This window comes from Ostrinia furnacalis, unplaced genomic scaffold (genome assembly GCF_004193835.3).
Source record: "Ostrinia furnacalis isolate ACB-3 unplaced genomic scaffold, ASM419383v2 OfSCF1456, whole genome shotgun sequence".
Classification (NCBI taxonomy): Eukaryota; Metazoa; Arthropoda; class Insecta; order Lepidoptera; family Crambidae; genus Ostrinia; species Ostrinia furnacalis.
Genome location: NW_021131695.1, coordinates 485,602 through 508,691, shown reverse-complemented (window position 1 = coordinate 508,691; position 23,090 = coordinate 485,602). Strand labels below are relative to the sequence as shown.

General features: G+C 38.7%; 2 protein-coding genes across 2 annotated transcripts; both read left to right on the top strand.

Moving 5' to 3' along the window:
* Positions 1–4,569: 4,569 nt before the first annotated feature.
* LOC114352805 (cuticle protein 16.5-like) lies at positions 4,570–5,474 on the top strand. Its single transcript, XM_028304544.1, has 2 exons — positions 4,570–4,640; positions 4,816–5,474. Exons 1-2 carry the CDS (start codon positions 4,629–4,631, stop codon positions 5,422–5,424), a joined length of 621 nt encoding a protein of 206 aa, XP_028160345.1. The 5' UTR covers positions 4,570–4,628; the 3' UTR covers positions 5,425–5,474.
* A 2,098-nt stretch (positions 5,475–7,572) lies between these two features.
* On the top strand, positions 7,573–22,351 carry LOC114352846 (calphotin-like). Its single transcript, XM_028304586.1, has 10 exons — positions 7,573–7,621; positions 7,808–8,292; positions 10,348–10,372; positions 10,569–11,110; positions 11,455–11,463; positions 18,418–18,436; positions 18,630–19,171; positions 20,002–20,047; positions 21,334–21,399; positions 21,566–22,351. The coding sequence occupies exons 1-10, from the start codon at positions 7,610–7,612 to the stop codon at positions 22,250–22,252; spliced, it is 2,433 nt and encodes an 810-aa protein (XP_028160387.1). The 5' UTR covers positions 7,573–7,609; the 3' UTR covers positions 22,253–22,351.
* The last annotated feature ends 739 nt before the right edge of the window (positions 22,352–23,090 follow it).

Genomic DNA, 23,090 nt, shown 5'->3' with positions numbered 1-23,090 from the left:
CACTACTTGTCAATATTAGACATTAACTACATAAATTAGTAAAATAACATAGTAATGTAAGTGAGTTTTTCAGTAATTCATTAGAAGTTACTCAATGAAAAATCATAAGTGTGTCTTTCATTGGAAAGCTTTTTTCGAAATCATCTAGTATTTTTGACATAATATTTTATTACTCGTTTTACATTATTTATCTTACTTTAAATTAGGTCGACTTTAAAAAGCACATAAGACTAGACATATTTATTTGAGTCTGTATAAACACCTACACAGAATCAAACACTTGGTGTTTTGTGGTTCGAACCACACGATGAGATTTGCACTATAAGTTTTGCCAAAATGATGAGATGCTAAGTTATGTAACTAAAGTAGCTTGCAAGGTCAAATCGCAGTCACGTCATTATTGAATAATATAACCATTAAAATTGGAGCAGAATGCAAATCGATTTCGAATCCAATGCTATTTTGACAATAAAAGACTGCCTACTTTATTTATTGCCTAATTATTCAAGTTTCTGCTTACTCATAACAAGTAGTTTAGATCTATTTTGTTTGATTGTAATTTATCTACTTTTTTTATAAAAGTATGGATTGCCTAAGGCCTTGATTTTGATGATTTGCCTAATAAAATGAGTCCATATTGTGACTAAAACAAAATATTTAAGATAAGTTTCGTTAATTGAAGGATAGATCAAGATGGTGTTTGAGGTCTCTGGAAAAAGAGCCCACTTCTACTTTCATCCTTATCATCACTTTCCATTAGGTGATATACAAACAACATTATGGGATACTAGGATTTACATGAAGAATAAACCCATTCTATATTTTAAGAACAGCACAATTTACTAATTTACTATAGAAATAATAATTATCAAACACAATAATAATTTGGTTGAATGTCAAATTATGTATAAAAACTATTAATTAAAGAAAAGGCAAAAGTTCAAAGAAACATTTTTAATAAAATAAAATATTACAACTCTACATAATAATATTTATAGAAACATTAAAATAATTATTCATATATTTGAGGCAGGGGTTGAGTGTAAGTGTAGTTAATAACACAATAATTGTACATTGAATGAAAACTTATATAGTTCGAAATAGTATGGAAAGTTTGTCTAGATCGAGTTCTGTGTACATGTCCAGCAGTGAACTAACGAAGGCAACACAGTAGGACTGAAAACACCAATTCAAAAAAACAACACTTACGACTACATAGATAGAGTATGACAGAATCTCCCTTAAGTATGCACGTTTTAAGAAAATATGAAGTAATCTCAAGCTTTTAATATTAGGTAGGAAAATGATTTACTTAAAAATTGATCACGATACTAACATTGAGTTAAAATTAAATCAAAAACAAAACACAGTAAACTTTTAACAGTTATTTTCGACCTCAAAAAATTTTATTCGAAGTAGTCATAATACGAGTAGGTACTACAATAGGATNGTGTAAGATACAGCAGGAGCGGCGGTGGCGTAAGCCTTAACGACGGGGGCGGCAGCGTAGGACACCGCTGGTGCGGCGGCGTAAGACTTAACAACGGGAGCAGCGTAAGATTTGGCGTATGACACAGGGGCGGCGTAAGACTTGAATACGACCGGGGAAGCGGTGTACGTAGCCGGGGTCGAGAAGGTCTGGTAGGACACCGCTGGGGCTTGCTTGACTACTTGGGCGGCGTAGGAAACAGCCGGGGCCGCTTGGTATGAGACAGACTTGTGGAAGACTTGGGGTTCGGAGTAGGTAGTGATGGTTGGGGCGCCGGCGGAAGCGTAGACAGGGGCAGCCGTGGTGGCCACGACGTGGGATTGGTACACCGGGGCGGCTGTGGTCGACACCACAGCTGCGCCGTGGCCCGCGGGCGCTTGGTAGAAGTAGCCTTCGCTAGCCGCAGCAATGCCGGCGGCACACAAGAATACCATCAACTGTAACAAGAGAAGAATATTGTTAATTTTTTTGTCTATATTTTTTATTTTTAGTCTTTTTTATTTTATTCAAGAGTTCTTTAAAAATTAGTTATTCAAAAGTTCTATTAATAGTCTAATACAAAAAAAGATGTTTTTGCTTTTGACTTTGACTATTTCTAATACACAAAATTGAGATCCTTACCTTTCCGAACATGTTGGACCGGTGAATTTTGGTGAGTGAATATTGTTAATAGCACAATGATCCACTTTTATACCATCCACCCAAACTGGTATCGAATCATCAGGATGATCTTATGCGTTGCATATGCATAGCTGAAGAATATTTTAACAGTTTATCAAGTTCGAGAAAATTTGCCAATCATCGATTCCGTAGTCGCTGTGAAATACACAATTTAACGTTGCGACTACAAGGTATAACTACGAATATAATTTTTTATCACAAAATATTTAACTCTATAAGAACCTACACAAAGGGAATTTATGGAGATGGCCTCTGAATAGTAGTAGACGTAAAATCATTATTTTTTCAGAAATCATTTCAGAAATGTGAAATATGATTTTAACATGAATTTGCTTTTAATATCTACGTACTTTACTTACTTTAAATGTCTACGTAACTATTAAAATAGATATTTCATCATGTAACTATCGTTGACACACTTATCCTGTAAAACTGTGGAAAATAAGAAAACCCAACCATGAGTTCATTCTCGAACATTTAAATTGTGTGGTCAAGTTGACATATCACTGCGGAACCCCAAAATTGACCTTTTAACGTACATTGACTAATATTATAGCAGTTCGGACTAGTCGACTCATCTCCAAAACTGTAACAATGTCAAAGTGACCAGCCGCGTGGACGGACGATAGTTCCGCGAACTGGAGATATGGGACATTCAGGTAGGTTATAATATTATTTGGTTCTTTTTAATTATTTTAGCCTTTATCAAAAGATTTTGATAACTAAGCAAAGCTACGCGGAAATCATTGTAATTTCTAGCTAATTTAAATAAGTGATAGAGAAATTGATCATAGAAATAGATCCTAATTTAGGACTTGTTTGTTTTCTCTATTTTATTACTTCATGGAAAATAATTGTGTTATCCTAGTTGAATACCTAATGATTATTTACCAAATTATGTAAAAAATTTTTTGGAAATGTTACATGTACACCTACGTTACAGAAACGCGTTTGAATTACGTAATATCTAACAGACAAGTAGATATTTTTTATTTCATTACTTTCCAAGATTTTGTACTTATTGTAGGTAGACCACTAATATAAAGTGTGTTAATACCTGGTTTGATCATTGTATGATTCTTGGAAATAAATCAACTAAGTATTTTTACAAAAATCTATTTTCACCAAAAGCTCCTTACGTGCCAGCTTTCATTATTTGTTACTTGTTCCATAAACTTTAGTAAGTAAAATATATAAAATAAGTCTGTTTTAAACATAACATTGTGCAATCTCACTTTATTATGCAAATTGTGTTATATTTAAATGCATTACCTCGGATATTATTTGCTCGGTCAAAGCTAATTTGTTAACGAGGTGACATATGATGCGATCAGAACGACCTAAACTTTAGGAAAAAAAATAGCTAAATCATACTAGTTTTTCTGCATAAATTTTCCGCAGCCTTCGATTTTATCTAAATGGTGGTCAAAGTCAATTAAGATGCAAAATACTTGCGGTATTCATTAACCCTCTTACTGTTTTAGCTAAAAAAACAAGATCACTGTCTATCGAATCTTACAAACGTATTCACAAACGATAAACGATGCTTGCTTAAGTGAAGCAGCAAATTGAACGCACAGCGATGAATAGAGCTCTGTGATTGGTTCGTGTGTGACGCTATGCGTCCATGCGCACTGTGAGACCTCATAGTAATGTTTGTGAATACGGGCGTAAATTTCAATAAAATTTAAAAGAGACAAAACAGTGCTATGTTTTTAATTTGTGTGAAATTTTTTACATTTCTATTAATGCTTTGGGGGTTAGTTTGGACTACCAAGTATAAAATAAGTTAAACTTACACTAGTTGCTACAAATTTGGAGCTTTTCAGTACCACAAGCAAAATGTCTGAGGTTGAGTTGCACCACCTAACTTTAACCGTAACTATGACGATAACCAGTGCTTTTTTATGGAGTATGACAGACTTTTGATGTTTGTTAAAGTTAAAGTAAGATGGTGCAACCCAGCCTAAGTTTTCCATTACATAGTCCAGATAAAGCTAAGCGATCTTAATTATTTTTAGTAGAATCAGTGAGTTTATTACTAATAAATTTCGTTCAAGTATAAGGAACTACTTATTAGGTCATAATAACTTCATAAAACATAAAACACTCGGCAGGTAGTGATAAAATAAAATCAAAGTGGGTACCTAAATATGGGTGAAGTGTGTAATTAGTAAAAGCTTCGAATTTAAAATAAACTTGATGACATTTGTGTAACCGCAATCATAACATACAATGTATGATTATTTACTAAGTCAATTAGAATACTAGGTATCCTATCTAGGACATTTCAAATAGACTTGGGTACTTATACTTAACCTTGGCCGTCATACGTGGATCAAGTCCACCTCTACTGCAATAAATTTCGCGGCTAAGCCAGTGAAATGGATGCCTAATGATATAAAAACCAGAGCGGCCCTGCTGAAATTATTCAGTTGCCAACTTTCGCAGAATAAACATGTACGCCAAGGTGTGTGATAAACTTATAATGTCCATTTACGTGGCCACTAGTTTATGCAATAAATAAAAATGTATTTATACTTTCTATTAGCAAATTTGAATGCATCTAAATGATTAATTTTCTGATGGATTAGTTTAATGAACACGTTTTGATGTAACATTAAAAAAACATTTTATTTCAACAGGTTATCATCGCTCTGTGCGCCGTGGGCCTGGCCCGTGCGGGTATTGTCCATGAAACTGACCCGGTGGCATACAGCAGCCACTCGTACGCCGCCCCCGTGTCCACCTACGCCGCCGCTCCTGTGGCCACTTACGCTGCCGCTCCCGTGGCCACATACGCCGCTGCCCCCATTGTCGCCAAGAGCTACGCCGCTCCCGCCGTGGCCACCTACGCCGCTGCCCCCGCCGTCGTGACCAAGACCATCGCTCCTGCTGTATCTTCCGTGTCTTCTTACTCTACCCACACCTCTCACGGCTCCCCAGTCGCCGCCTACGCCGCTGCCCCCATCGTAGCTAAGACCTACGCCGCTCCCGCATACGCTGCGTACTCCGCTCCCGCGTACTCTGCGTACTCCGCTCCCGCCGTGGCCGCGTACTCCGCTCCCGCCGTGGCCGCGTACTCCGCTCCCGCAGTGGCAGCGTACTCCGCCCCTGTCTACGCTAAGACCATCGCCGCTCCCGTGGCCACTTACGCCGCGGCCGCCCCCGCCTACAACTCTGTGGCGTACTCCGCTGCCCCCGCTGTCTCGCACATCGCATACAGCGGACACGGTGCCAACTATGGTTGGTAAACTGAATCTAGTCTCCCATTTATTTATTTAAAAATCAATAAATAAAACTGCTGAACGTATTTCATATTTTTTATTTCCCCTAAAATATTCATTTTAAAGACAAAAAATTAAACACACTAAGGTAATAAATAAAACATATTATTTACACACTTAGAAATGAGTACATCTACAGGGTGACTTTGAAATCGTAGGCATCCTTTTAATATAAGACTCTACTCATGATACATAGTGCATTCCCTAAATATGAGACAAATCCAATGATATTTTTGTCATTATTTTTAGTATGCACGTATTTGTATAAGTGTGCTCTTATAAAGAGTTTATCCAAACTATTGTACAGTCAACAGCACATTCGCCTAAAAATACATCGAAATAAGATGCCACGGTATTAAGCTTGATTTGCTGTCGTCTGTACAAGATTGTAAATATTGAAATTTTAACTCATTGGATTTGTCTCATATTTAGGGAATGTGCTGTATAGGGTGTTAGGTAAATGGGTTTATGAGCCGACACTAAGCCATGTTAACATAGCCATATAAATGGTATGGTGAAGTCAGAAAATTGATACCATCATTTTAATTATTTTAATTTTCATACAAATCTGATTTTATAATTAAATATCATGTCCTCCTATTACATTATTTCTCTTTCTTTAAATTAGGCTAACTTTAAAAAGCACATTAGACTAGATGTTTTTATTTGAGCCTGTATAAACACCTACACAGAATCAAACACTAAACTTGGTGTTTTATGGTTCGAACCACACGATGAGATTTGCACTAAAAGTTTTGCCAAAATGATGAGATGCTAAGTTATGTAACTAAAGTAGCTTGCAAGGTCAAATCGCAGTCACGTCATTATTAAATAATATGACCATTAAAATTGGAGCAGAATGCAAATCGATTCCGCATCCAATGCTATTTTGACAATAAAAGACTGCCTACTTTATTTATTGCCTAATTATTCAAGTTTCTGCTTACTCATAACAAGTAGTTTAGATCTATTTGATTGTAATTTATCTACTTTTTTATAAAAGTATGGCAATCCTAAGGCCTTGATTTTGATGATTTGCCTAATAAAATGAGTCCGTATTGTGACCAAAACAAAATATTTAAGATAAGTTCGGCTTCGTCCGTGTTTGAGGACTCTGGAAAAAGCCCGCTTCTACTTTCGGCCTTATCATCACTTTCCATTAGGTGATAAGCAGACAACATTATGGGATACTAGGATTTACATGAAGAATATTGTATATTTTTAATGAATTAAGAACAGCACAATTTACTATAAGATATAATAAGTAATAAGCACAATAATAATTTGGTTGAATATCAAATTATGTACTTAAAAACTATTAATTAAAGAAAAGGCAAAAGTTCGAAGAAACATTAAAAATATTATTCATTGTATATTTGAGGCAGGGATTGAGTTTTTAATAAAACAATACATTGAATGAAAACTTGTATAGTTCGAAAAAGTATGGAAAGTTTGTCAAGTTCTGTGTACATGTCCAGCAGTGAACTAACGAAGGCAACACAGTAGGACTGAAAACACCAATTCAAAAAAACAACACTTACGAGTACATAGATAGAGTATGACACAATCTCCCTTAAGTATACACGTTTTAAGAAAATATGAAGTGATCTCAAGCTTATATTAGGTAGGAAAATGATTTTGTTGAAAATTGATCACGTTTATTTGTTAACTAACATTATAGAGTTTATACCTAATTAAATCAAAAACAAAACACAGTAAACTTTTAACAGTTATTTTCGACCTCATAAATTTTTTTTCGAAGTAGTCATACTACGAGTAGGTATTATTTAAAACCAATATTGTATAGATTTACTCATAACACTCCCACGCAGTATTATTACACAATAGGACTCAGGAACGTATTAAATAGGACATGATAATAGTTTACATAACACTTTAACACACAAACACTAAGCTTTTAATTTATTACGATACAAATACACGACACCTAGCAAACTTTTGCTTTGAAACATGATAGAGACACACTGAAACTTACTCCCCTTCTCAAGGCTTCCGCGGCAATCTCATCCGGTCCACCTCTACTTCAATCATTCACTAAGACAGTGCAATAGAATGGAAAGTTAATTTGATATAAAAACCGAAGCGAGCCTGCTGAAATTATTAAGTTGCTAACTGCAGAATAAACTACAACATGTACGCCAAGGTGTGTTATCAATTAAAAAAATAATTTTGCAACTGTTGATAATTAAGTGGTTAATGAGTCAACGCAGAAAGCAGTTTATGATCTGAAATTCGTAATCTTTCAGACGTACTTTACCTTATTAACGCTGTATTTCCTAATGAGTAAGTTAAACTTTATACATAATACTTAAGTGTTGCTTATTTACAGTTAGTCATCGCTCTGTGCGCCGTGGGCCTGGCCCGTGCTGGTTTCATCCATGAAGCCGCCCCTGTAGCCTACAGCGGCCACTCGTACGCCGCCCCCGTGGCCACTTACGCCGCTGCTCCCGTGGCCACCTATGCTGCCGCTCCCGCCGTCGTGACCAAGACCATCGCTCCTGCTGTGTCGTCCGTATCTTCCTACTCTACCCACACCTCTCACGGCTCTCCCGTATCTTACGCTGCCGCTCCCGTGGCATCTTACGCCGCTGCCCCCGTCGTAGCTAAGTCTTACGCCGCTCCCGCGTACGCTGCGTACTCCGCTCCCGCCGTGGCCGCGTACTCCGCCCCCGCTGTGGCCGCGTACTCCGCCCCTGTCTACGCTAAGACCATCGCCGCTCCCGTGGCCACTTACGCCGCGGCCGCCCCCGCCTACAACTCCGTTTCGTACTCTGCTGGCTCAGCATACAGCGGACACGGTGCCAACTATGGCTGGTAAACTGAATCTGATTTATTTAAAATGAACAAATAAATTATTTCTTACAAAGAAATGCTCAATCTTTTATTGTTTTGTATCCCACTATAATTATGTAGAGATATATTGCAGAAAGGTTACTAAATAAATTAGACTAGATAAAATACAGAAATAACACTCATCTCCATAGCATCGGTGATATTTTTGTCACCAGTTGCTAACTTGTAAAGAAAAATATATAAAATTCTGGATTACTCCTTAGCAACATAACGTGTTTTCATAATGGTTTGGTCCTCTATGATTATGCTGTGATAAAATAATAATTATGTAAAAAAATATTTATGCAAATGAAGAATTCAATAAAAAATGCAAGGCAGTAGGTAATAATGTTGCTAAATTAGAGCAGAATGCAAATCGATACCGGATCCAATGCTAAGAAGTTGCCAATAAAACTAACNATGAAACAAAGTTAATATTTATTACACAAAAAGAAGACCTATTTTATTACACAAGACGTCTTTGGACAAGAATTTTAGTTTATAGGGAATCTACTTTTTTTAAAACAAGAAATAGTTCCAAGGAACTTAGTGTAACAAGCTACATAATAATGAAAAATAAAATATTCCTGAAATTAAAAAGCTTTCTTTGTACCGCCGTACTAGTCATACTCGTATTACCTATCTATTATTTTGGACACGAGTGCCACCGAAGGTGTTTCGCCAATCGAAAACGAAATTCTCTCTTAGGTATCCCAATCTATTGTACAGACTACAGTGGTATTTTCCAGATTGGGATATGGGATTTTACCGACGACATCGTAAAGGTAGCGGGGAAGCGCTGGATGCAGGCCGCTACCAATCAATCAACATGGAAAGCATTGGGGGAGGCCTATGCTCAGCAGTGGGCGTCCTATGGCTGAAATGATGATGATGATTATGAGCTTTTAGCAACAAAATGCATTGTGTAGTTAGATTATGCTACATACTTTTTACTTTTTGCTGCTTAGGTTGGCAAAAAGGTGCCTTATACTCATGTAGGTATATGCATCATATTTGCTAACAATAAAGAACTATACTCTTTAAAATCATTATAATTTTACTATTTTCATACAATAATAAATTCATGTATTTTTATAAAGTTAGTAAATGTATTTTTATAAAGTTAGTACTTTAATGAAGTTAGTAAAGGTGACAGTTTAGATTTAAACCTTTACGCCAACTACAACTATTGAGTTTTACCAAACTCAATAGTTGTATGAGTCAAAATACGTTTTTAAACCGACTTCAAAAAAGGACAAGCACACAATCACAATTTTTCTGAAGTTAGTTGAAAATATTCGTTGTGTTTAATTATTTTCTTCATTTGTTGAATAAAAATAATATAATAGAAAAAAAACATTGTGCGACATAATTTTTATTAACCCTAGTTAAGGCATTCACAAAATGTTATGGCTATGACTATAGTTATGAGGATGCAATGAGTGGATCTCAGTTGTAAACTTTCACGCATGAACTACCAGCTTCTGTACAGATTTCATGATAGTTTACAATGACACAGCTTATACTACGAGTACGCACATAAGTATTAATAACTCAATACTCAATATTTTATTGCTTTGCCACATTAGCCCCAGTTAGAGCACAGCAACTTTTAAAATATAATAAGTTTTATTTTTTAATTTAAATGTAGGATGTAAACAAACACGAGCTTAGTCATTTAATTTTACGAGTACACTCTTCACTTGAGCCATTCGTATTATTGGGTAAAATCGAGATCGTAAGTAGGTCCTTATTCTACATTTGTCACAAATATAATTGATTACACTGGTATCACAATCTCCCTCTCAATTTTTCACTCAAATGGATCGTAGGTAAACTTATTTTTAACACAAAAAGAGGGCCGAACTAGATTACTACTCGTTGCCACGATAAGAGTGCACTGGTGCGCCCCTTCTCAATCCACTATCGAGCCACTCATTGATCCGGTCCACCTCCTATTGCAATCATTTCTACGGCCGAGCACAGTGCAATGGATTTGCATATAAAAACCAATGTGAAACCGCTGAAATTATTCAGTTGCCAGCATTTGAAGAACAAACATGTACGCCAAGGTGTGTAACTGATAATTAAATCCATTAACAACCTTAGTCATCGTGCAACTTACATCACAGTCGGAGATTACATTTCAAGTTAAAAGTGTCTTAATGAGAGCTCTGAAATCTTAATGTCTTAATTGTTGCTCTCAATTCCTCATAAATACGGTTAAGTATAGCATCAAAATGTTGTATTATTTACAGGTGATCATCGCTCTGTGTGCCGTAGGCCTGGCCCGCGCTGGTTTGATCCATCAAGCCGCCCCTGTAGCATACAGTAGCCACTCATACGCAGCTCCCGTGGCCACCTACGCCGCCGCCCCAGTAGCCACTTACGCTGCTGCCCCTGTGTCCACTTACGCCGCCGCTCCCGTGGCCACCTATGCTGCTGCTCCCGCCGTCGTGACCAAGACCATCGCTCCAGCTGTGTCTTCCGTGTCTTCCTACTCTACCCACACCTCTCACGGCTCCCCGGTATCTTACGCTGCCGCTCCCGTGGCCACATACGCAGCCGCTCCCGTGGCAACCTACGCCACTGCCCCCGTCGTAGCTAAGTCCTACGCCGCTCCCGCGTACGCTGCATACTCCGCTCCCGCGTACTCTGCGTATTCCGCTCCCGCTGTGGCCGCGTACTCCGCCCCTGTCTATGCTAAGACCATCACCGCTCCTGTGGCCACTTACGCCGAGGCCGCCCCCGCCTACAACTCGCATATCGCATACAGCGGACACGGTGCCAACTATGGCTGGTAAACTGAATCTCTAGTCTTCCAATTATATTTATTTAAAAAATAAATAAATAAACCTCACGAAAAATACAAAATATGTTTTATTCCTTCTCAATATCAAACCTAATAGAATACATACACAAACTTATTGACTAAAAAGGCTATCGGCAAGACTCCCGAATTAAGAATTTAGGAGGACTTAAATTACATGAGCGTTATTAAGTGACTAAGAGCTGACTTTTCAATCGTCAGATATCTTTTAACTGACGAATAGTCTTGTCATTTTGACATATTTCCCATACTAAAACTGTCAATGTGCCAAACTTATTCTTCAGTTAAAAGTTGTCCGACGATTGAAAAATTAGCCCTAAGACGTAATCGTTGAATGATTTTTTAAGTAACCACCGTCTCTAAATCTTCACGTTTGAATCTAAAGACTTACTATACAAATTATCATGGTAGTCGTTGATATAATATCAACATCATATTCACCTAATTTAAATATACACCCCTGAATATAAATTCGATTAAAAATAATTACAAGTTATTAGTCACTGAAGTGATTAATTTTTTCAATTACTTAGAACCAAAAGTATTGTTATTACACATGTCTTTTCAAAAGACATCAGCAGTACGGAACTTTATCCTTAATCAATTTGAAGTATTAATAAATAAGTACCTAATAAGAGTCAAGACCCTGACTAAGAAATACTCGTACAAGACGATTGTTTCTATTATAGTATCCGCAAAACTAAGTTATTCAATATTATGTACCGTAATAATGAATGAAGATGTATGCTAGCACTGATCCCTCATCGTCCCTCTTACAGAACCCTGAGAGATAAACTGAAAAAACTGAAAGCTTCGAGCCGTTCATGGAATAATATCATATAGGTACTATGCTATACTATACATATAAAATGTAAAACATAATTTACTTTCATCATCATAATCATCATCATTTCAGCCATAGGAAGTCCACTGCTGAACATAGGCCTCCCCCAATGCTTTCCACGTTGATCGATTGGTAGCGGCCTGCGTCCAGCGCTTCCCTGCTACCTTTACGATGTCGTCGGTCCACCTTGTAGGTGGACGTCCCACGCTGCGTTTTCCGGTACGCGATCTCCATTCCAAAACCTTGCTGCCCCATCGGCTTTCAGTTCTGCGTACCTACTATGTGCCCTGCCCATTGCCACTTCAGCTTGCTAATCCGTCGGGCTATGTTTAGTTCGTTTACGGATTCACTTTACTTCATACTTTTGTCCGCGGTCCCACTCGTGTGCCAGCCTGCGAGATGCCAAGGTATAAAAATTTCAAGGACTCACGTATAATTTTTTCCGGCATATCTAGCCTGACCTAACTTTCGTCCTGACGAATACTTATAGGAAGGCATTTAATTGCAGGATATTTTTTTTGTTAACACACAATTCTGGTAACATAATTAATTCTGTACCCCCAGTGAAAAGGGATCTAACTCGACTTAGATCAAAATCGACTTTATAACATAATGTGAATCTCTGAAAAATTAGCTATTTTTGTATCTAATCGGTATGTTTCTACGACGTATAGAAAAGAAAATAATTTTGTGCCAAATGATACAAGTAAGGCTTTGTGAACTTTTCTTTCGTGTATATTGATACATGTCTACTTTTAACAAAGTGTACCGGAGGCTTCTTTCACTTTTTTGTTGTGTCAAGAGGTATGACTCGTGTTACTACTTTTTACACGATTGAAGTTGTGCAGATTGAATTTGTGATTAACAATATAAGATGACGTGTAAAATGTTGTAAGTTACTTAGATCAAAAACATTTGAAAATCGCAACTAATAATTTGGTTAATTATTTGGTGTAAAATGATACAACTTAGCCCAAACGTCAGATTAAAGGAAAAAATAATGTCGTAGTTTATAAATCAAAGAACTTTAGTTAATAGTTTTAATAAATCTACTAGTAAAACATATAATTGAATTCATAGTGCCTAACGTTGTCAATAAAAGTACTTAATAAGTGCATTATCGAATTTACAAGAGCTCCAACTACCAGAAATCTTTATAAACAAAACTCATCACCTTTGACAACAAATTGAACTGGGCGAGTCATGTCGAGAACAAAATAAAAATGGCCTGTATAGCATTCCATCAGTGCAAGAGACTCATTGTATGGCCCTCTTACACATATTATTATGGATCACTTTAACCTACTATTATTAAATACAAATGCTTTATAAATAAAAACTTAAAACTATAAATATAAATAAAAATGAATAAAAACTTAACACTAACTAAATAAACAAACTGACAACGCAGTTCGGTTTCTATGTAGTGATTAATATTTTCTGCGCGCGGGTAACCGGTCCAAGCGCGAGCGCCGGGCGGCCATGTCTAGGCGCGAGCCGAAGATTCAATAGAACGCGAACGGCGACCATTAGCTCTCAACCTTTTGATACGGCCTAATGTGCGTACGCTCTGCGCGCCGCACAATATTTTCGTGTCAGTTTACTTACTTGATTTGGTAGTGGAGGTAGTAGGTACCTATAATTTGATTAATATCGTATGAGTTTACTAACGAAACAAATCAAAACCACTGATACTTCAAGTCACAAGCGAATAGTCACTGTTAGTGCAGGCATTGCAATAACATTTGCATTATTATTATGATATTACACAAACAAATCGTCAAGTAACAGGCGAATATTCCTGACTTTTAGGGAAGGAAAATAAACTGGGTTTTTCTGAATAACTTTTCAACCTGTCCCCTACCTTCCGTAAAAAGAAACCGTCAAACATTTTCGCAAGACCTTCGGAACTAACATAAAATTCAAGACATACCCCTGTTCGCGAACTTCCTAACTTTGTACCTTCAACAAAACAAGAATAAGCCGCGTTTCCGACACGTCGATTCTTGTAACACCCTCATCCCTCACCGCGCGGGTCACGGAACTTATACAATCGATTCCACTCACCGATTGCGGTCCACCGCAGCCGATTATAATGATTAAATCCGGATCGGGCCGGTTCGATCTGGTTCGTTCCGCTTCGAACTAGTCCGTTCCGGTCCCCGGCTTAATGTGGGAGGGTTGACTTAAAGAGGAATAATTGTATTGGTGTTTAGAGTGGCTCCATTGTGGACTAGGATTTGGGACGGCGTGTTATAAGCCTTTATAAGTTCTATGAAATTGGAGGGTTGGTGTTTGAAATCGAATTGTAAGGTTCGCGCGCCGATGGATTTCAGATTTGATTCGATTTAGATGGTTCACTTTAGTAGAGTGTACATAGGTATGTAAAATCAAGTGGCAGTAGGCGGGGCACATAGCTCGCAGAGCTGATGGCCGCTGGGGCAGAAAAGTTCTCGAGTGGCGACCACGAGTCGAAAGACGCAGGCCTCCCACTAGGTGGACCGACGATCTGGTGAAGGTCGCGGGAGGTGCGTGGAAGCAGGCGGCGCAGGACCGGTCTTTGTGGAAATCCTTGGGGGAAGGCCATTATCCACCAGTGGACGTCATTTAGCTGAAACGAACGAATATAGGTAGTGCAAGTAATAGCAAACTGTTTATTCGTTCGTTTCAACCAAACAACGTCCGCTGCTGGCTGCAGGCCTTCCTCAAGAATTTCCACGAGTCCTACGCTGTAGATTATTTAATTTCTTTGACCAACCGTTGTTATAGAAACATCTGAAAATCAAGAAGATTAATCTGAGGTCAGGGAAGTGTTAAAACCGTCTTAAATCAGAACGGGTGACCTAGCCAACCTTGAGATAAGTCTAACTAAGTCGGAAGAGCCGCGGAAGAAATATTATTATTTCACCCTGCTTAGAGTTGCAAAGGATTTTTAAAAAAGATAAGAAGTACCTATTAGATCCTTTGTCCACGAGAGAGAGACAACAAAAAATCGATAGGTGCTCTATAGGCCAGGTGCTATTAGTGCGGGTGCTATTTTGCCGGGTGCTCTAAGTGGACTATTCCTTCTTGAATAGTAACTGAATGTCACATTTTGTCATCAACAATCCAACATAGAATAACATTTCATAAGTTATAGAGACACAAACAAAATAAAACACTAAAGATACCACACATTGTTGCAAGCAAGACTATAAAGCTTTATAAAACCGCACTAACAACTAAAATATCCGGCCATTATAGAAATGGCGTACAGTAAGTTACGGCCAAAAATGAAGCAAGTACAGTCATCACAGAAAACATCTCACTCAGCATCGCGCAGCTCTACAGCGGTCATAAATACAGCTACAAGTCCACGGGCGGTATTAATAAGACGATCTTGTAGTTAGCAAAGTTTACTAAGATCTCTGGAGATTTAATTTTCTGGAATTCGCTGTCTGCTGCTGTATTTCCTGAACACTATAATCCGGGCTTTTTAAAGGTGTTGAGGCCAATCACTAAAGTCTCAGTGCCGAAACTTCGCGCAGAAAAAGGAACATCACTATTGTCTATTCACTACTCTATTATTGTCTATGAAACGACTTCAATTTACGAAACCCAACGTTCTTCTGTACAAATTTTTATAAATCCAATTAAATGGATGAAAATCAAGAAAGTTAGTTTCAATACTACATATTACACAAACAAATGGTGACCCCGACGTGATTGCAACGAGAAAGTCAACGAAACCAATTCAACAAGTCAAACCGTTGAACATTGGAAAAATCCAGCTCATCCTTCAGGAAACCGCCAGTATCCAGCTGCAGCAACTATTCCGAGGGAAGTGCGATTCCTATCCTACGTTACCCATTCCTTCCATCTTCTGCTTNATCTACTGTGGTATGTCTATGGATAATCACAAAAAGTTACGTATTTTTTTCGCGGAACGAAGATCGACCTACCTCACCTCCCCAATGGTCAAAGCGTGACTGACGTTAACCGAATAGAACGCTGCGATTGGTTGCTGGTGTTCGGTTTAACGGCAATCTTGTATTATTACTCAAAATTTTAGGTACCTAAAATCGTGTGACCAACGTATTTCGCTTTCTCAATTCAAAATAATTATAAGAACATATTTTTTTTACTATTGTGTGGAAAGTATATTTAATTACGATGATTTTAGTATATGCTACACACAAATTGAATGAAAATTGTGAATGCAGTAACTAAATGTTTCATTGCAACCGAAGGTGTGACACGATGAGAACGCGAAAAATGACCCCGTTTTTTATCGTTTCATGTGATTTTTTCGTATTATTTTTGCTTCTATTACGATAAAATTTATTGTGTATGTAGCTAAATAGATATTTTATCATCTGATTTCAAAGTTATTGTTTTAACATATACCGTTTATGAACTATTACTGTGTGACCATCAAATTTGAGTGTAAATGAGAAGTACCCATTACCTATCTATTATTTTGGACACAAGTGCCAGCGAAGGTGTTTCGCCAATCGAAAACGAAATTCTCTCTTTGGTATCCCAATCTATTGTACAGGCTACAGTGGTATTTTCCAGATTGGGATACTTATGAGCTTTTACCGACGACATCGTAAAGGTAGCGGGGAAGCGCTGGACGCAGGCCGCTACCAATCGATCAACATGGAAAGCATTGGGGGAGGCCTATGTTCAGCAGTGGGCGTCCTATGGCTGGAATGATGATGATGATTATGAGCTTTTAGCAATAAAATGCATTGTGTAGTTAGATTTTGCTACATACTTTTTACTTTTTGCTGCTTAGGTTGGAAAAAAGGTGCCTTATATACCAAAATTATCTTGATGGTTGTACTCGTATATTTGCTAACAAAAAGAACTAAACTCTTTAAAATCATTGTAATTTTACTATTTTCATACAATAATAAATTCATGTATTTTTATAAAGTTATTTTAATGAAGTTAGTAAAGGAGACAGTTTGGATTTAAACCTTTACTTTACGCGATGGGGAAGCAAGGTTCTGGAGTGGACGCCACGTATCGGAAAACGCAGCGTGAGACCGACGACCTGATAAAGGTAGCAGGAAGGCGCTGGATGCAGACTGCTACCAACCGTGCGATGTGGAAGTCATTGGGGGAGGCCTATGTTCAGCAGTGGACGTCCTGTGACTGAAATGGTGATGATGATGATGATTACGCGGTTGGTGATTATTATGGAGTTATTTTTAGTTATTATGGAATATAGTTATAATTTCTGTGTGAAATACCTATCAGAAATATTGTACGACTTTAAGGGAATAGTAATGCTATTATGAAATTCGTCCTGACCATCAGATCACTTTCCATTCATTCAGGTGAGATGCTGGGGATTAAAAAACACAAATATCTAATTCTTTTGAGAAATTCATGTATTTAAACGTAAGTACTAAATAAAACCATGCTGAGACCTTCTCTACCTACCTATAGTCAATCAATAACGATATCAAGAAGTAAGTAAACAATATCTTTAGTTATTTATTCGAAGAAAGAATAAAACGTAATATTAGCAACAAATTATAACTTAATAAGTATGTAGGAAGCCAGTTTTCATCATATCAAACTCAATAGTTGTATGAGCAAAATACGTTTTTAAACCGTCTTCGAAAAAGGACAAGCACACAATCCACATTTTTTCTGAAGTTGAAAATATTCGTTTTTTTTAATTATTTTCTTCATTTGTTGAATTAAAATAATTACAACAGAAATGAAAAAAAAACGTGCGACATAATTTTTATTGATCCTAGTAAAGCATTCACAAAATGTAATGGCTATGACTATGTAGTTTTGAGGATGCAATGAATGGATCTCAGTTGTAAAATTTTAACGCATGAACTATCAGCTTCTGAATTTCATGATAGTTTACAATGACACAGCTTATACTGCGAGTAGGTACGCACATAAGTATTAATAACTCAATACTCAATAATTTATTGCTTTACCACATTAGCGCATTAGGTTTAATTCAATGTGGACCTAGTTAGGGCACAGCAACTTTTAAAATATAATAAGTTTTATTTTTTAATTTAAATGTAGGATCTAAACAATCACGAGCTTAGTCATATAATTTTACGAGTATACACTTGAGCCACTCGTATTATTGGGTAAAATCGAGATCGTATTCTACATTTGTCACAAATAATTTGATTACACTGGAATCACAATCTCCCGCATTTTTCACTCAAATATATCGTAGGTAAACTTGTTTTTAATAATACAGAAAGAGGGCCGAACTAGATTACCTACTACTCGTTGCCACGATAAGAGTGCACTGGAGCGCCCCTTCCCAATCCACTGTCGAGCCACTCATTGATCCGGTCCACCTCCTATTGCAATCATTTCTACGGCCGAGCACAGTGCAATGGAATTGCATATAAAAACCAATACAAGACCGCTGAAATTATTCAGTTGCCAGCATTTGAAGAACAAACATGTACGCCAAGGTGTGTAACTGATAATTAAATCCATTAACAACCTATTAGTCATCGTGTAACTTATATCACAATCGGAGATTACATTTCAAGTTAAAAGTGTCTTAATGAGAGCTTCTTCTCATCTTAATGTCTTAATTATTGTTGCTATCAATTCCTCATAAATGCGGTTAAGTGTAGCATTAAAATGTTGTTTTGTTTACAGTTGATCATTGCTCTGTGCGCCTTGGGCCTGGCCCGTGCTGGTTTGATCCATCAAGCCGCTCCCGTAGCATACAGCAGCCACTCATACGCAGCTCCCGTGGCCACCTACGCCGCCGCTCCAGTAGCCACTTACGCTGCTGCCCCTGTGTCCACTTACGCCGCCGCTCCCGTGGCCACCTATGCTGCCGCTCCCGCCGTCGTGACCAAGACCATCGCTCCTGCTGTGTCGTCCGTGTCTTCCTACTCTACCCACACCTCTCACGGCTCCCCGGTATCTTACGCTGCCGCTCCCGTGGCCACATACGCAGCCGCTCCCGTGGCTACCTACGCCACTGCCCCCATCGTAGCTAAGTCCTACGCCGCTCCCGCGTACGCTGCATACTCCGCTCCCGCGTACTCTGCGTATTCCGCTCCCGCTGTGGCCGCGTACTCCGCCCCTGTCTATGCTAAGACCATCGCCGCTCCTGTGGCCACTTACGCCGCGGCCGCCCCCGCCTACAACTCGCATATCGCATACAGCGGACACGGTGCCAACTATGGCTGGTAAACTGAATCTCTAGTCTTCCAATTATATTTATTTAAAAAATAAATAAATAAACCTCACGAAAAATACAAAATATGTTTTATTCTTTCTTAATATCAAACCTAATAGACTACATACACAAACTTATTGACTAAAAAGGCTATCGGCAAGACTCCCGAATTAAGAATTTAGGAGGACTTAAATTACAAAAGCGTTATTAAGTAACTAGACGTAATCGTTGAATGATTTTTTAAGTAACCACCGTCTCTAAATCTTCACGTTTGAATCTAAAGACCTACTATACAAATCATCATGGTAGTCGTTGATATAATATCAACATCATATTCACCTAATTTAAATATACACACCTAAATATAAATTCGATTAAAAATAATTACAAGTTATTAGTCACAGGAGTGTTTAATTTTTTCAATTAGGTACTTAGAACTAAAAGTATTATCATTACCACATACACATATCTTTTCAGAAGACATCAGCAGTACGGAACTTTACCCTTAATCAATTTGAAGTATTAATAAATAATTACCTAATAAGAGTCAAGACACGGATTAAGAAATACTCGTACCTACAAGACGATTGTTTCTATTATAGTATCCGCAGAAAGCTCCCAGAATGCCTGATAATCCCAGGACATCCGCAAAACTAAGTTATTCAATATCATGTATCGTAAGAATGAATGAAGATGTATGCGAGCACTGATCCCTCATCGTCCCTCTTACAGAACCCTGAGAGAAACTGAAAAAACTGAAGGCTGGCTAACTGTTCAAGAATTATAAATATGTATACTATGCTATATAAAATGCAAAACATATTATTACTTTACTTTTAGCTTTTGCCCGCGGTCCCACCCGTGTGCCAGCCTGCGAAGTGCCAAGGTATAATTTATAAGAATCTCAAGGACTCACTTATAAAATTTTCCGGCATATCTAGCCTGACCTAACTTTCGTCCTGACGAATACTTATAGGTAGGCATTTAATGAGGGTTTTCGCGTATGAAAATCCGCCAGATGGCAATACGTAGACGCGAGGTCCAAATGCTGCATGATTGGTTATTTTGACATTGACAGACATGTCAAAATCCACCAATCACGCAGCAGTCAGACCCCACATTAACGTCTCGCCATCTAGCGGATCTTTCATACGCGAAAACCCTCATTGAAGGATATTTTTTTTTGTAAACACTTAATTCTGGTAATCGTTCGTTCGTTTCAGCCACATGACGTCCACTGCTGGACAAAGGCCTCCCCCAAGGTTTTCCACAATGAACGGTCCTGCGCTGCCCGCATCCAGGCTCTTCCCGCGACCTTTACCAGATCGTCGGTCCACCTAGTAGGAGGCCTGCCCACTAAATTCTGGTTATATTATTGTGGAAATCAGAACGAAAACCCATTTAAAGAAAATTGCCGATTTAATTGTTAAACATTAGTTGAAAACTCCGCTATTACCCCAGAAGTTACTGGTTCAATTCCTGGTAGCACTGACTAGCCTGATACAGGGTAGAAACGATAAGTGCTCTCACACGATTTTTTCTAAACATACAAGATACCAAAAAACTAGTTACTGATCCTGAAAGTGCTTCATAAGCTCTATCAAACGATATCAATAATAAAACCGAATAATCTGGATCTATCCGAAAGTTCAATGTTTCCATCTTCACTTTATCAACTTATAGTTTCCACCCTGTACTTATGTATAGGTAATAATATGTTATGTCGGATATGTGTTAGGTATACACAGATAGTTATAGGCTATCAGTATTTTCTATTTTATATTCTGTGGCTTTACTTAAAATAGGTTGCCAGCGGGGAAATCCAGGATTGTCCCGGAATTTTGCGTCTAGTCCCGTGTCCAGTAATTAGGCCTTATTGTCCTGGATTCCGAAAACCTACTTAGTAGTTTCGTTTTTATTAGTTTAACTATATTATACTCGTATATTAAGCTATTCATGAAAATCCTATAAGCTGTTAGGTAAATAAAATAGCCTTATTTAAAATACATAATCCCTATTTCTCTTTTTTGCAGCTACGTCTAAATTAGAGGCAAGGATAATAAATGCTACAACATACATTACAACTAATATCACAGTACAATGACATGATCTTTAAAAGTAGTTAATGAAAGTGAAATGCGGACAACCCGTGCGGCCATCTACACAATATAAATACGCGCCGGTACTTGCCGAAATTATTCAGTTGCCAACCTTAGCAGCCTCAACATGTACGCCAAGGTGTGTTTTGGATTTGCTTACTGAAAGCTTCAATTGGATTGACTTTGATGAGTGAAGACAAATACGTGGTTCAGTGAACTTCTAAACCTTAAAATGTTTTGTTAAGGGCTGTGTAGTGAAAAAATTGGTCAATTTGTGTCATAACTGAAGAAATGTTTATTTTCAGCTGATCGTTGCTCTGTGCGCCGTGGGCCTCGCCCGTGCCGGTGGCCTCTACGAGGCTCCCCTGGCCTACAGCAGCCACGCCATCGCCGCGCCCGCCGTGGTGACCAAGACCATCTCCCCCGCCGTGTCCTCCTACTCCTCCTACTCCACCCACACCGCGCATGGCTCCCCTGTGGCTGCCTACGCCGCCGCCCCCGTGGCTGCCTACGCCGCTGCTCCCGTGGCCGCGTACGCCGCCGCTCCCGTGGTCGCCAAGACCTACGCCGCTGCTCCCGTAGCCACCTACGCCGCTGCTCCCGTAACCACCTACGCCGCTGCCCCCATCGTGGCTAAGACCTACGCCGCCCCCGCCGTGGCCACCTACGCCGCTGCCCCCGCCGTCGTGACCAAGACCATCTCCCCCGCTGTGTCCTCCGTCTCCTCCTACTCCTCCACCACCTCCCACGGCTCCCCCGTGGCCTACGCCGCTGCCCCCGTCGTAGCTAAGGCCTACGCCGCGCCCGCGTACGCTGCTTACTCCGCGCCCGCGTACTCCGCGTACTCCGCCCCCGCTGTGGCTGCGTACTCTGCCCCCGTCACCACATACGCCGCGGCCGCCCCCGTCCTGAAATCAGCTGTCGCGTACTCCGCTGCCCCCGCTGTCTCCCACATCTCCTACAGCGGACACGGTGCCAACTATGGTTGGTAAACTGAATCTAGTCTACTTGTTCCTTTGGTATAAACCAAAAAAATTGGTGTAGCCAAAACCTGTACATACTTCTTTAGAAAAATGAAAAGATAAATATTTGTAATAAAATATTTTTCAAATACAAAATGTTGACTATGATTTACTCTCCCATTACAAATAGATGGTGTAGGATTAAGTTAGACGCTTGAAATGTTGACTATGATTTACTCTCCCATTACAAATAGATGGTGTAGGTTAATAGTTACACAACAAAAAAAACAAGATACAAGATAGCTTTTTCTCTAAGCATAATTTATCTTCTATACGTATACTTAGGTATAATAAATCTGTAGAGAGGTCAATTCTGTACATGAAATATATTTTCAAAATAACTATCAGGGGGTGATTAGTGATCGATACTGATGCCAAAAATGCAATCAGTAAATTTTTTGTCTGTCTGTCTGTCTGTCTGTCCGTCTGTATGTTCCTTATAGAAACAAAAAATACTCGACGGATTTTAACGAAATTTGGTACAATTATTCTTCGTACTCCTGGGCAGGTTATAGGATACTTAGGAATTCCCACGGGAACGGGAATAATCGGGAAAATCCTTTTGTATGAAAAATCTAAACCGCTTAAGTTAGACGCTTGAAATTTGGCATGCAGGTATCTTAGTTAACTTAAAGCTTAGTTACAACAGGATATTGGAAAATTCCCACGGGAATGGAAGTTAGCGGGAAAAAAAATGTATGAAAAAATCTAAACCGCGAAAGATGGATGAAGGGGGTAAAACTGGATCCACGCGTACGAAATCGCGGACGGCCGCTAGTTTTTTAATAAATCTAAAAGCATGATGTAT